General features: G+C 45.9%; 1 protein-coding gene across 1 annotated transcript in view; it reads left to right on the forward strand.

Moving 5' to 3' along the window:
• ISX (intestine specific homeobox) overlaps positions 1-10,628 on the forward strand; it is a 33,125-nt gene extending 22,497 nt beyond the window's left edge. The window contains exons 3-5 of the mRNA XM_074949884.1: positions 6,098-6,249; positions 9,436-9,552; positions 10,392-10,628. Of these exons, the coding sequence (XP_074805985.1) occupies positions 6,098-6,249; positions 9,436-9,552; positions 10,392-10,628 (506 nt within the window). The remainder of the gene's footprint in view (positions 1-6,097; positions 6,250-9,435; positions 9,553-10,391) is intronic.
• Positions 10,629-15,036: the final 4,408 nt, after the last annotated feature.

The following is a 15,036-nucleotide window of genomic DNA, read 5'->3' on the forward strand; positions in this document are numbered from 1 at the left end:
TACTGGCAAAATGTTCTGAAAAGGCTCATTGCCATTGTGAGAATGCTTGCTACCCAAAACCTAGCACTGTGTGGCACTTCAGATTAGCTGTATGTGCCAAACAATGGAAACTTCCTTAAAATTGTGGAGTTGATGGCTGAGTTTGATGCTGTACTCCAGGAGCATCTAAGAAGAGTCACCATCCAAGAAATGTACACACACCACTACCTTGGAAAAAAACATTCAAAATGAGATCATACAGTTACTGGCAACAAAAGTCAAACAGAAGATTGTGGCAGATCTGAAGTCATCAAGATGTTACTCTGTTCTTCTGGACTGCACACCTGACATCAGCCATACGGAACAAATGACTTTAATGGTGCGTTTTGTAACAACAACAGAACATAGTGAAAATGTCCCTGCAATGGTGACTGTCAGAGAGCATTTTCTAGAATTTATTGACATTGATGATACTACAGGAGCTGGTATGACAAATGTGCTTCTTAAAAAGCTGGAAGATACAGGAATTGTGATAGCTGACATGAGAGGTAGGGCTACGATAATGGTGCCAACATGAGAGGAAAGAACAGAGGAGTGCAGACACAGAGTTAAACCTTCGAGCTTTTTTTGTCCCACGCAGTTCTCATTCATTGAACTTGGTGGTCAGTGATGCAGCATCAGCTTCTAGTGAGGCTGCTGAATTTTTTAATGTAATTCAAAGCATCTATGTATTTTTCACTGCATCAACTCATCAATGGCAAATTTTGAAGCAACATCTGGGAACATCCTCTCTGACACTGAAACCACTGACTGCCACATGATGGGAAAGTCGAGTGGAGGCGATAAAGCCTGTCAAACACCAAATTGGGAAGATAGATGATGCCATAGTTGCCATTATGGAGGATAATGCTATGACAGGAACTGTTCGTGGGAGAACCGTAGCAGAGGGAAATGGAATCACCAGAAATATACATAACTTCAAATTTCTGTGTGGCTTAGTGTTGTGGCATGACATACTGTTTGAAATAAATGTTGTAAGCAAGAGACTCCAAGGTGTTGACCTTGATATATCTGGAGCAAAGGAACAACTGGACAAAGCAAAGTCATACCTACAGTCTTACCGGTCAGATGAGGGATTTCAAAACATTCCGAAGGGTGCACAGAAGTTGGTAGAGGAACTTCACACTGAAGCTATTTTCCCACCCATTCAAGAATACAAGAGTCACCGAAGAAGACGACATTTTGATTACGAGGCACGGGATAATCCCATAAGAGACCCCAAACAACAATTCAAAGTTGAATTCTTTAACCAGGTGCTAGATTGTGCAATACAGTCAGTTGAAGAACGTTTCATGCAGCTCAAGGAACACAGCAGTATAGTTGGGATTTTGTAGGATATTCCAAAACTCCTCACTATACCTGAAGAAGACCTACACCAGCAATGCAGGGCACTAGAGACAGGGTTGACACATGATGACATGTGCGATATTGATGCGAGTGATTTAAGTGATGAACTGAAAGCCCCTTCAAGATACATTTCAGCAGGATCAACTCCAAAGGCTGTCCTGGAACATATGTACACAAATAAGATGACCACCCTCTTTCCAAATGCTTTTGTTGCTCTGTGCATACTTCTAACACTTCCTGTAACAGTTGCCAGTAGAGAACGCAGCTTCTCCAAGTTGAAGTTAATAAAAATTCATCTACGCTCCACAGTGACACAGGAGAGGCTGGTCGGCCTTGCCACCATCTCAATAGAGCATGAGCCGGCCCAGACTGTGGACCTTCAGGAAGCAGTTCAAATCTTTGCAACCAAGAAGGCACAGAAAGCACCACTTTGATTATTCAAACAGATAAAATGCCAGCGTTTACCATGCAGACAAGAAAAGTTACATTTACTGTTCGGGCGTTTGAAAGTTAAGTGTTACTTAAAAATTTTGAACAAGGCATTTTAAGTTTTAGTTCTCCTTATTGGGGTAGGTAGCAGAGCACTACCATGAGAGAAGTAGAACAGGAAGAAGGTAGAATTCAGACCTTTCAAAGTTTTGGCCCAAGCAAAGGGGTATGGGGGCGTCATTTGAGCTCCCCGCCTCAGGTGCCAAAATGTTGTGGGCCGGCCCTGTGCTGCTGGACACTTCGCCGTCTGCTGACGTGACCGAGAACATTGAAATGGACACTGCAGGGGGGCACTTTCATCTGCTTAAATGCTGGCATTGTTTGAGAATACTGAAACATCCCAGGCAGTGGGCCAGATCCTCAGCTAGTCTAAACTGACATAGCTCCACTAATTTGGCCACACCGATTTCCACCTGTTCTGGTTATGGCCCAGCATTCTCCAGATCGTTCCTATTCCCACATTTTCTTTTTCCTGTGAATGAAACCTTAAGTTCCAACCAATCTTATAGATTCTGGAACAGTACTGCCCTCTATAGCTGATCCTCCTCTGTAGGCTTGGCATTGTTCCTTTGGATGTTTTTGAGAAGTTCATGTAGATGCCTGATTCTTGTGTCCAGATCAGCTGAGGAACTCCTACCCAGTTAACGCTGCACCTGATGCCATGCTAGACAGCCACAGTACTCAGCACCTGGAAGTTTTTTAAGCTGACATCCAGGACTAGAGGCTTCATGCTTCACCAATTCCAGTTTCTTGTCATAATGTTACTGACTCAAATGTGTGTGAACATATTATCCTCTAAGGGGCAGTTCACAGAGAAGAAACATAAATAGAAAGCCTATCGCTACTAGGTCAGCTAATATGGCCATTCTCTTTTAGCTCTAGTAGTAGAGGCGTGTGGGGTTTGAGGGCTGAAGGTTCTAGCCCTGGTTCCACATTATGGGGTATAAGTGATGACCGTGATGTCTATCCATAAGCTCTTTAAGCAAGGACTATCATTTACTGTATGTTTGTATGGTGCCTAGCACTGTGGGGCTCTGAGCTGGCTGTTGTCTAGGTGCTATCACAATGTAAATGTTAAATGACAATATCAGTAGCATGTGGATTCATTACAGAGTGAGAAAGCATCACCGGCTTGGCAGAATATTGCCAATACTGTCACTCTTGCTTTTCTGCTGTATTTCACACAAGGGTTTGACGGCCAGCCAGGTTCATGGAGTTGTGTGGTGAAAAGCCTCCAATGAGAATCCAAGAACTAAGTTCAAACTGTGACATCCACATGGAATATAAAATGCCTAGAGATTCATATTCTCAGCACAAAACGCCCATATTTTTTCCCTCTTCATGCTTGAACCATTGCTGTTATATCCCTTTTAGCAACTATTTTCCATGGAGACTCCAAGCTGATGCAATGCTATAATCAGGGCTTCTGTGAGATCTTGACTACTGCTACCTGCAACATATGTGCACAAAAGTGTTTCTCGTTTCAGATCACTGCCCCAATAGTGTCAAGAAGACTCAGTGTAAATGACATTTGCTCCTTGGGGCTAATGTCAGGGATGCAGTCTAATGAGCGGTGGCTTGATATGCTAGCGAAAAGTCCAATCATTTGGATTTAATTCTTTGAGACAGGAGCTGTATTAGTTCATTCTGAATGAGATACAGAGTTCATGACAACTGATGCTTCTCATATATTCTTGCATAACTGGATCCATTTTTAAAGTACCTGAGATGTGCCAAAAAAACTGCCATGTTTCATGTGGAATAATTCACTTACCAGTCTCCAAAAACTATATCCCATTAGCCTTTCAAAAATCCCCTCATATCCCATTAGCCTTTCTGCCAGGGTATGGTCTCAGAACTGATTAGTCATTGGTTTTCTATGTCAGCATGGTGACAAGGCAGTACACAGGATTCCAGTTGAGACCATTTCTGTGCAATTTTTTTTCTGTAGCTCAGAGAACAATTATGTTAGTTAGGAAGCTGTGTCACATCTTTCCAAATGTTTTAGCCCCAAAGAGGTAAGTTTTGTTTTAACAGTCAAATCTTCAGCCAAAGCAGAAAAAGTAACTGTTTTTGAGAGAATGCAGTAGCCCTCTCCAGATAACTTTTCCCATTAGGAGGAGTTTGCTTATAATTAAATTGGCAGTTGTCACCAGACCATGGAAGATCAAAAGCTACTATTCAGATAGGTTGTTTTCTTCAGCAACATGCATTATACCAGTGCTCTCACTGCCAATCACCTCAGGTCAGAGTAGCAAGATCATCATAAAAAGAAAAGGAGTACTTGTGGCACCTTAGAGACTAACCAATTTATTTGAGCATGAGCTTTCGTGAGCTACAGCTCACTTCATCGGATGCATACTGTAGCTCACGAAAGCTCATGCTCAAATAAATTGGTTAGTCTCTAAGGTGCCACAAGTACTCCTTTTCTTTTGCGAATACAGACTAACACGGCTGTTACTCTGAAAGATCATCATAGTCACTCGTGAGATTAGAAATGGTATGTTCTTATCATGCTTCAATTTTACAAGTTCAGAAAAAAAACATGAATCGCAATACTTGGGGTGTATCTTCTCAAGCTGATCTGATCGGTCAACAGCATCCTATTTAGGTGGAGAGTTCTCCATTTGTGAATCACAGGTCCAACTGCACATACTGCAAATCAGCTGGCTCAAAACTGACTGTTGCAGACCCCTGGTCCTGCTGCCGCTGCTCTATGCAGGGCTTGCCTCCTTGCACCATGTTAGAGCAGCCTGAGGGTTACTCTAACTTACGCCACAAACAAACACTTCCTGAGGCTGTTATGCAGGCTTTAAGACAACTTTGTGCTGGCAGTTTGGCACATAGTAGCCACACCATAACAGAGTATCTGACCATGTAACTTGGCATTTGACCATGAGTCTGACTTACCATTACAATGTCTAGAAACAGATATGGCTGTGTTCTGAAGAACTGTTCACTACGTGGCTTTCCGTGAGGTGACTTTTTAAAAATTCAGCAAACACCCTGCTCATTATTAGTTGCAAGACTTCTATTTAGCGGTATGTAATGCTGAAAGAATGGTATAGAAAGAGCAGGAACAAGTGATCCAAGCTGGAGGGGTCTGCTTGCACCGCCAACAGGAGATCATACGTAGACTCTGGACAGAATTCTGATCTTACTGGTGTAAATAAGGAGTGATTCCATTGAACTCAATGGAGTTACACTGGTGCAAAACTAGTATAAAGTCAGAATCAAGCCGAGTGGCCATCCACGTGACCTGTTACTTCTAAAAACATATAAACATGCATACAATCGAGCTTGTAAGACAAATATTCCAACTGGTGGTTATTATTATTATTATTTATCATAGATATTTCAGTAGCCCCTAGAGGCCAGAGCCCCGTTGCGTTAGGTACTGTACAAAAACATTACAGATGTTTCCCTGCCCAAAATAGCTTAATCTAAGTTTAAAAACAAATGGCAACAGGAAACTAGGTCAGACAAACCAAGGGAACACAAATTAGCAATGAAACTGACGAAGCAGTAGACATAGCAGTCACAGCAGCCTCATTGTGTGCAGTGGTTTTGTGTAGTAGACAAACAGAGGAACTAAGCTGAGACCAGCAAAAAAACTTCACCCAGGACCTTAAAACAAGATTTAAACACAGTTCACCAAAGGCAACTGGCTACTGCATTCGTGCATTGTGCCACTTTTCTTCAGCCTGACTCAAGATCTCCTGGTCAACAGAGAAATTAATTTAAGTCAGGGGAGAACTTTGAATGCTTGCTTCAAATTAAATAAGTAGGTGAACCTGTATGCTCAGCCTCCCTTAATGGGAGTATTCTATTTTCAGAGCAGAAGGCCATAGATAATTACAGCAAGATGAGTCTGACTGGTAAATTTAGGGTTGGAAGACCATCTGGGTAACAGAGAGATTGTGATTGGGTTTTATGATGGGCACAAGGACAGGTGAAAAGGCTGCTGCGTGAATGAATCATTCAGTCATTTTATATCAATATATACTACAAGCATGTTATAGACGAGCGCTATGTGACATAGATGGTTATAAGCACATTATTAGAAAGTAGTGTAGAGATGGTTATAAACAACCTGTTGGACTCTGTAACAACTGATTAACAATTTTAAAACATCTACGGTAATAATGTATTAACCCTTTATAAACTATTTATAAATGTACCCTTCTAATACAGCGTGACTGATCTTTCACTGCTTGTACAGATGAGAGGAAAGGGAAGCGGAGAATTCGGACGACATTCACAGCAGAGCAGCTCCAGGAGCTAGAGAAGATTTTCCAGGTCACTCACTATCCAGACATTCACATCCGCAACCAACTGGCAGCAAAGATCAACCTCCCCGAAGCCAGGGTCCAGGTACAGTCTGTGCCCCTAAAATGCTAGATGCATCACACCAACCCAAACACACACACACTGCAGCCATATCTTCTATAGAAGGTACATTTATAAATTGTTTATTATTTATTATTAATTATTATTATTATTATTATTCCTGGCTCTTATACAGTACTTTTTCATCTTTAGATTTCAAAATGTTTTACAATAGAGCTCAGTATCATTATCCCCATTTTACAGATGGGAGGGGAAAGTATCTTTCACCCTGGGTGGGATTAACCAAATGGTTAATAAATAACAGATGTAATAAGCAGCATATCACAGACATAAGTAATGTGTTATAAATGGCAATAAGCAACCTGCTGGACTCTATAACAACTGACTGGCCACTTATTAAAATATCTACTCATCATTTATCGATCCTTTACAAACTACTTATGTACATTCAATATGAATTGTGACCCACATTCCTGTTCCCCGCCATCTCAAAAATTAGCCCAAATGGAAACACAGTCTATTACCTTTGGTAGTTCTTTGTTTGATACCATATGTGGGCCACATTCACAGGGGGCATAAATCAGCATATCTTCGCTGGACTTTAATGGAGCTGATTTATGCCAGCTGAGGATCTGACGCCATAACCTTACTGCATGTGAGATCTATTACATTTCAAATATATGAGCGTGCAGCAGATTTGGATGCTGTTTACAGGACACTAGAGGGGAATGCCACGTACTTTATAACTGAAACATGCTTAGCCCAATTCTGAATGTAAATCTTCCGGCTGCGGGGTAATCTACTCAGCAGGATGCTGGTTCTGGGATCTCCTACTGCGTGGAAAGGGTTTCCATGCTATGAGGCATCAGTATAACTAAATCCCAGTATAATACGTGACGTTTAACACAGAGGACAGAGGACTGGGACTAATTTTCAACAAGCTATAGTTTTATTGCCTAATGTTTAGATGACAAGAAGGCATTAGAATGGAACGGCCATAGCACAGCCATCGGCAGGGGCAGTTTACTCACAATGCCCGACCAATATATAAAGCACAAGAAGGGGGACTATTTAGTGTCTGCTGTAGACCACCAAATCACACTAGAGAACAGGACGACCGGCTGAACTACCTAGCTAGAACGTGTAGGGAAACAGCTGCATTATCATGGCGTACTTCAACCTGAGTGGCACATAATGGAGCTTTCGTGCTGCCAACACTAAAACATTCTTAGAATTTCTGATAATTATAGATGACAGTTTCCTAACTCAAGCACTGGTGCACTTGCATCCATTATATAAATGAGATTATAAGTTTGGTGGATAACAGTACCAGTGAGGTGCTTAGACTTCCGGAAGGTATTTGATTTGGCATTGCACATTTTTATTAAGATACTAGAACGATGTAAAATCAACGTGGCACCTAGTCTATGGATTAAAAGCTGGCTAATTGACAGGTCTAAAAATGTAATTGTACAATCATCTCTGAGCCGGTGTTTCACGTGGAGTCCTGCAGGGTCCTGCGCTTTTTATCAATGACCCAAAAAGAAAACAGAAAATCACTGCTGATAAAGTTTGCAGATGACAAAATGACCAGGGGAGTAGTAAATACTGTAGGGGACAGGTCACTGATACAGAGCGATTTGGATCGCTTGGTAAACTGGGTGCAAGGAAACAATATGTGTTTTAATACAGCTAAATGTAAATGTATGCAGCTAGGAACAAAGAATATAGGCTGGGGTGGGCAAACTTTTTGGCTTGAGGGCCACATCGGGGTATGGAAATTGTATGGAGGGCCATGAATGCTCATGAAATTGGGGATAGGGGTGCGGGAGGGGGTGAGGGCTCTGTGGTGGGGCTGGGGATGAGCGGTTTGGGGTGGAGGAAGGGGCTCCAGGCTGGGACTGAGGGGTTCAGAGGGCAGGAGGGGGATCAGGGATGGGGCAGGCTGTTGGGGCATGGGTGGGTGAGGGCTCTGGCTGGAGGTGCGGGCTCTGGGGTGGGGCTGGGAATGAGGGGCTTGGGGTACAAGAGGGGGCTCTGGGCTGGGATCGAGGCGTTCAGAGGGTGGGAGGGGGATCAGGGCTGTGGCAGAGGATTGGAGCACAGGGCAGGCTCAGGGGTGCAGGCTCCAGGCAGCACTTACCGCAAGTAGCTCCCGGAAGCATGTCCCCCCTCCGGCTCCAAGGTGCGGCCAGGTGGCTCTGCGTGCTGCCCCGTCCGCAGGCACCACCCTTGCAGCTCCCATTGACTGGGAACCGTGGTCAATGGGAGCTGTGGGGGCAGCGCCTGTGGACAGGGCAGCGCACAGAGCCGCCTGGCCACGCCTCCACATACTATGTAGGAGCCAGAGGGGGGTCATGCCGGCTGCTACCTTTGACCAAGCAGTGCAACCAATGATACACCTCTGTAGTGGTTAGTCTGTAAAAATTTAGCTATGTCTCTGGAACTAGCCAGAAAGATCAAGTCACCTGGCAGACAGATGTTCCTTGGAGAAAAGTAGGAGTTTTTTAGCTAGGGCAGGTTTTATGGGTAAAATTTTCAAAAGCACTTGAGTGACTTAAGCTCAAGTCCCAGTGAGACACAGACTCCTTAAATCATTCTAGTGCTTTCAAAAATTTTCCCTGGTAGTATAGAAAGAAGTGTCATCAATATAGTTCAGTTGGTAACACTTTCACCATGAGCCAGTAGATCATCCAACTGAACCCTCCACCAGGCCTTTCATCGTTATGTCCACTGCTGAAACTGCTCTCCCATGCTGGGGAAGGGAGCAGTGTTGTATTAGGGGCTATGCCCTTCAGGAAATGCATTAAAATAAGGATATGTCTCAATATGTCTCTGATTGCTGTTTATAGATTCCCTTATCACTTTCTCAAAAGGATAATGGAAAGCCCCCCGTATCCTGGCTGACAGACCTCACTCAATATGAGCTATTGCTGATCAAACAATGGTTGCCATGTTTGTCCAAACAAAGATGCTACACAGCCTGTCCATTAGCTATAGTATGAAAGGTGTATTGTGAAAACAAATTATTTTCTGTAGGTTGGGCCATTGGCCATACAGGCCTCTCCACCCTGGACGCTTGTCACTCTCCATCAAGTCTTTAAAGAGTATCAGAAATAGCTCTTTGAAACAGATGTGAACCTTTCTTGTGACCTGTCTTATTCCTGCCATGCCTTCATTTGCCTCCCCTCCTTCCTCTCCTGCAACCAGATCTGGTTCCAGAACCAGCGAGCAAAGTGGAGGAAACATGAAAAATTTGGCTATTTCGGTGGCCTCCAGCATCTGACTGAAGCCGATTTCATTCCGGCTCCAAAGTTGGAAATCACAGTGAGTATGGAAGGCCATGTGTAAAGGAAGTGAGCAAGATGGAGAGACTCACCCTTTTCAGTATCACGCCCTTGTACAGGTGTTACCCGAGGGTGGGGGAAGAAAAGAAAGAAGACCCCAGAAGAATCCCAGTTTTTCTCAGAGAGAGACATTGTGCCATTCTTCCTGAAACTAAGTCTATTTAGTGCATATTTGGGGAGGTGTCTCTCTGCTGAAATCTTGTTCCCCCTTTTATTTCCAAGCCCTTTCCCCAAAAAGCCTGCATTGGACAAACCTGTCCTTCCAGCTGTATTTTAATTAGACACATGGAGATCAATCAAGAGTAATACAATGCACTTCATCCCTTCAGGGGCTGAATATGTTGTCTCTGGGGCCCTCACCGTTTTTATATCAGTTTTTGAGCAACCATTTGAGAGGAGGAACACCTTGTAGAAGCCATAGGTTAGAAGAGAACTAGATAAGGACTTCGGTGTAGGCAACCATACCACCTCATTTCTGTACAAAATCCTTGCTATGTTCACCCCTTGCTATGTTAATCTGTGCTTGTTTGCCCTGGTACTGTTTCTTAGATTGGACAGCATTATCCAGGTTGGTACACACGATATCTCTCTCCTATTTCAGGAGTGGGTGAGGTTCTGTGGCCTGCAATGTGGAGGTCAGACTAGATGATCAAGATGGTCCCTTCTGACATTAAAGTCTACGGTCCTTAGTTTTCATTGCTAAACTCTGGGAAAATTCATTAGGTGATTCCTGGGCTGCTCGTAAATTACATCTAACTGAAGGTCTGCATTGACTTTTTTTTAAGAATTCTCTTCTGTTTTTTTCCCCACTTATGACAGGGTTCCAGCCCGATACCCAGAAACATCTGTGCTGCAGGCCCCCCCATTGAGTATTTCTCACCAGCCCAAGGGTATCTGACGTCAGCCTGGCTGCCCAACACATTGCCTTTTGCACCCACACACTTGGACCCGCTGCCCTTCCCTAAATGTTATCTGTTCTTTGACTACCTCCCTCCATATGGCATTCCTCTGCCCCAGAAGACTGAATGGAACAGTATTTGTGCCAGTTCCACATAAAAGAGGAGGAGCAGGAGTGGGAGACTCTGGAGGCATCCTTTGGTCATTTCTGACAGATCATATTCATGGGCAGGTAGGGTTCTCTTTGGAACAGGGCTGCTCAGCCTTTGGATGGCATGTGGTGCGAAGCCAGCTTGGCATAGCAGTAATATTGTAGTGGAAAGCCAAAGCCAAGCTAACACCATAGAGCACCGCTGAACCTTGGAAAGTGCTCTATTATCATCCTTAAGAAGAGTGTACTTTGAAACAATATGACTTTCCAGAGGTCATGTACCTAATGGGATAGTGCACTAAGCAGTCCTGGTGAAGAGCTGAAGCTTTCTCCAGTCCTGAGAAAACACCGGATGATCTTGTTGCAGGGATGATCTGAGGCATTGAGATTTTAGCAGGTGGAATTCCTGTGCTGAGCAGGACCGGCTCTAGGCACCCTCAAAGCAAGCACGTGCGTGGGGCGGCACATTTCCAGGGGCGGCGTTCCGGCCATCCTTTTTTTTCGGGGCAGTTGCGCTCTCGGAGCTGCGCCACTTAGACGGGGAAAGGGCGCTGCGCCCCCGGCCACAGCGGAAAGGGGAAGCCCCAGCCCAGGGATGCTGAGCTGCTAGGGCCCAGCCTCGACCTGGGGAGGAGAGGGCGAGACCTGCCGGGGAGCCGGGGCTGCACCGCCTCATCTGCGCACTGGCTGCTGCGCTGCCTTGTGCCACCCCTTATATCAGGGCGTCTCTGCGCGGCCGGGTGGAGGAGGGGGTAAAGCCCCTGCAGGCGCTGGGAGAAGGTGACATCACTCCCTCCGATTCCAGCGCCGCCTGCGCACCCCAGCCCCACCTGAGCTTGGGGCGGAAAAAAACCTAGAGCCGGCCCTGGTGCTGAGGCGCATGTCGTGATGGTCACTACAAAAACCATGGCTATTCCACTGACCAAAACGGCTGACCGCAGCAGATGTGAGTCTCTTTCCTCGCAGATTTCACATTGGTCCTGTTTCTCTGGGTTGAAGAAGATTTTGGTCAAAGATCAACCTTAACTTGTTTTCTCTGGAATGGAAGGGTTTGATTTGCTTGTTGTATTTTGACTTGAATAAAAGAGGATGAATACAACTTGTGCTTGACTATAACAGTCTGAGAGGGATATCCATATTGAGTTGAATATTTGATAGCATAGCCTCTGGGGTTGAGAGATTTCTGTAGATGGTTAATTAAAATGTTTAAGAGGAAACCTCTCTTTTTTCACCTGAATTAAGAAAGCACTAAAATCCCATCAAGAACAACACTTAAAAAGACACAGGCTAATTGGTTAATCTACTAGACAGAATAGCATGGTTGTAGGCAATGTTTTTTGTAGCTCCCAGGATAGTAGAGAGACAAGGTGGGTGAGATAATATTTTTTACTGAACCAACTTCTGTTGTTGAGAGAGATGAGTTTTTGATCTTATACAAAGCTTTAGGATATCCTGGGCCCAACAAGACTCCAACAACATTGCATATTACATATTCATACACACTGTACATAATATAACTATACATCTAAGATATGGCTGGTTTTCATGCTTATTAGGTGTATCCTCCTGCTTCCATTAAAATCAATGGCAAAACTTCCACTAGCAAATCAGTGGTGCAGGGTGCAGGACTCCCTGAACTCCCTGCCAGATTAATAGATAGCAACATTGTGATAGGGTGGATGTAAGCAGAGTCAGGATGGGCTCCACCCTGACATCTGGTGGTGAGGTGTGGCAAGTAGTGGAAAAGAACTTCAGGGGCTGATCTCAATTTGCATAGGCACACCCACCCCGCCTAGAATGAGGCCATAACTGCCCAAATGGTCACTTTGGCTGTTGTGGGATCCCCAGTGTCTCTGTTATTGGGGCGGGAAGAGTAAATTGTTATTACCCTGATTATGGGAACTGTGCTTGGAACTGTACTTGGCCTTTTGTTATGATGGAGGGACTCACCATCAACTGAGTAGCACTCGCTAGGCAAGGGACATGGGTTCCAAAACTCTGTGAAGGGAGAGAGACTTGAGACAGGTATTAGTACCTGGTGGTGTGGGCCCCTTTGTGAGGGCCTGAAGCACCAATTGCACCTCTGTCTCTCTCCACTGTGGAATGTCAGAGCTAATTTTGGGTCTATTAAGAGTCTTGCTACAGGTACTGTGCTGCATTCACTTTGGCCTTATGGTGCACCAGCACTAAGGCCCCCACTACTATGAGCTGAAATCACTGAGAGCTGAAATCACTGAGCACTGTGTCAAGTAGTGGGGAGCCGGAAGATCTAGAGTGCAGTGGTGCTGTTCGTGAGACGGCGAGCTGTGCAGAGCGGAGCCGTTCGCGAGACGGCTAGCTGAGCAGAGCTGTTCGTGGGACGGCGAGCTGTGCAGAGTGGAGCCGTTCGTGAGACAGCGGTGTGTTCGTGAGACGGCGAGCTGAGCAGAGCTGTTCGTGAGACGACGAGCTGTGCAGAGGGAGCCGGTCGTGGTGGAGCGGAGCCGTTCGTGAGACAGCGGTGTGTTCGTGAGACGGCGAGCTGAGCCGAGCTGTTCGTGAGACAGCGAGCTGTGCCGAGCGGAGCCGGTCGTGGTGGAGCGGAGCCGTTCGTGAGACAGCGAGCTGAGCAGAGCTGTTCGTGAGACGGCGAGCTGTGCAGAGCGGAGCCGGTCGTGGTGGAGCGGAGCCGGTCGTGGTGGAGCGGAGCCGGTCGCGAGACGGCAAGCTGAGCAGAGCTGTTCGTGAGACGGCGAGCTGTGCAGAGTGGAGCCGGTTGTGGTGGAGCGGAGCCGTTCGTGAGACAGCGTAGCAGAGCAGAGCCCTGTGGGGCAGTCAGCTTCAGGACACGTAAGGTACCCCTTACCTCTTTCCCCCACACACAGGCACATTTTAGCCAGACTGGGGAGTAACACTCTGCAGATGAACTTTTGAACTCTGGGGCTGGACTTTTTGGATTTTGGGTGATTTGAGGATTGCTGGACTCAAGAGACATTTGGGGTTCTGGGACTCAAGAACCCGAGGGAAAGGATGTGGCCCAATTTTCTGGGGTGGGTCTTTGCTCATGGTTTGGTTAATGAACACTAGTTGTGGTGTTTTCCCAATTTAATGCTGATGTCGTTTACCTCATGTAATTAAAGATTCTCTACTACACCGAGACTCCGTGCTTGCGAGAGGGGAAGTATTGCCTCTTCGAGGCGCCCAGGGGGTGTGTAAGATTTTCCCAGGTCACTGGGTGGGGGCTCGAGCCAGTTTTGTATTTGCTTTGATGAGAGGGAACCCCTGTGTACTGAACCCGGCCCTTGCTGCTATCAACTTGGCCTGGCAGAAGGGTTACATGTATAGGCCCCACACAGATGAGGAAGGGGCCAGAGCGGCCCTGGCAGCGGGGGCTAGCCCCACCCCTCTCATCTGTCAATCACAGATGATAGAGAGGAGGCTCGTAAAAGGGAGGAAACTGCAGTCAGCGGGGAGGAGGAAAGGAGCAGGATTGCTCTAAGCAGCAGACTGCAGAAGCGACTCCTGACACTGCAGAGGCAACTCTTAGGCAGGAGACCTTAACCCCGGCCCTGAGGAGAATACAGCAGACTCCCAGGGTAAGACAGACAGGCTGAGCCTATCTCAGAGACCCAGCCAGAGCAATTTCCCTAGACCTATTATATTGGGGCTGGATTGATGGCAGGACTGTAGACTTGCCACCTTGCCCCTTTCTGCTGGGACCAAAGGGAGAGAGTATTTCTGAAGACATGGGGGTCTGTGACTTCCATTTTGATCCCCCAGCGGGAGAGATTTACAGAGGCCCAGCAAGAGAAAAATACACACACACACACACACCCTTGCAAATAGTAAGGAAGTGGGGCTGGTGTTACGACCATCCAGTGTAGATAACTGGGTGTGGCTAGGTTTGCCCACCCCCGAGGGAGGAACCACAAAGAACTCTGTTACAGCCATCTTCAGTGCTGTGGCTACCATAAGGGTTACACCCTGGAGGTGGAAAATACTGATTGGCCAGAGTTCTGACCTCACTCCCAGAACTATCACTCACTAGTGACACTATTCAAAATGGCAGCTAAGAAGTAATGGGAGCCATTAACCCATAGGTTTGCTGGGTATTTTGTAGCATGCTCATGGGCTTGCAGATAAGTTGGTCATCCCAAGCAGAGCGTTTATTTGAGAAATGCCTGTGAATAGCTAGATGCCGCGAGCATTTCCGTTTTCTTCTGTCCATTGACTGGTGACCACATACTAGATCACATTTAATCAGAAGCATTCTGGGTCTAGTAGCTAGGCTCACTATGTGGGCTGAGACTGAAATTGAGATCTGTAAGCCAGCAGGCCCACTCACTGGCAAGTGCATCAACAACACTCCCAGAAGCAGCAGGGCTTCTGTCGTTTCTCTTCAGCACTGAGTTTTATTTCTCCAAATCAAACCAGTTC

Source organism: Natator depressus, chromosome 1 (genome assembly GCF_965152275.1).
Source record: "Natator depressus isolate rNatDep1 chromosome 1, rNatDep2.hap1, whole genome shotgun sequence".
NCBI classification, from domain to species: Eukaryota; Metazoa; Chordata; order Testudines; family Cheloniidae; genus Natator; species Natator depressus.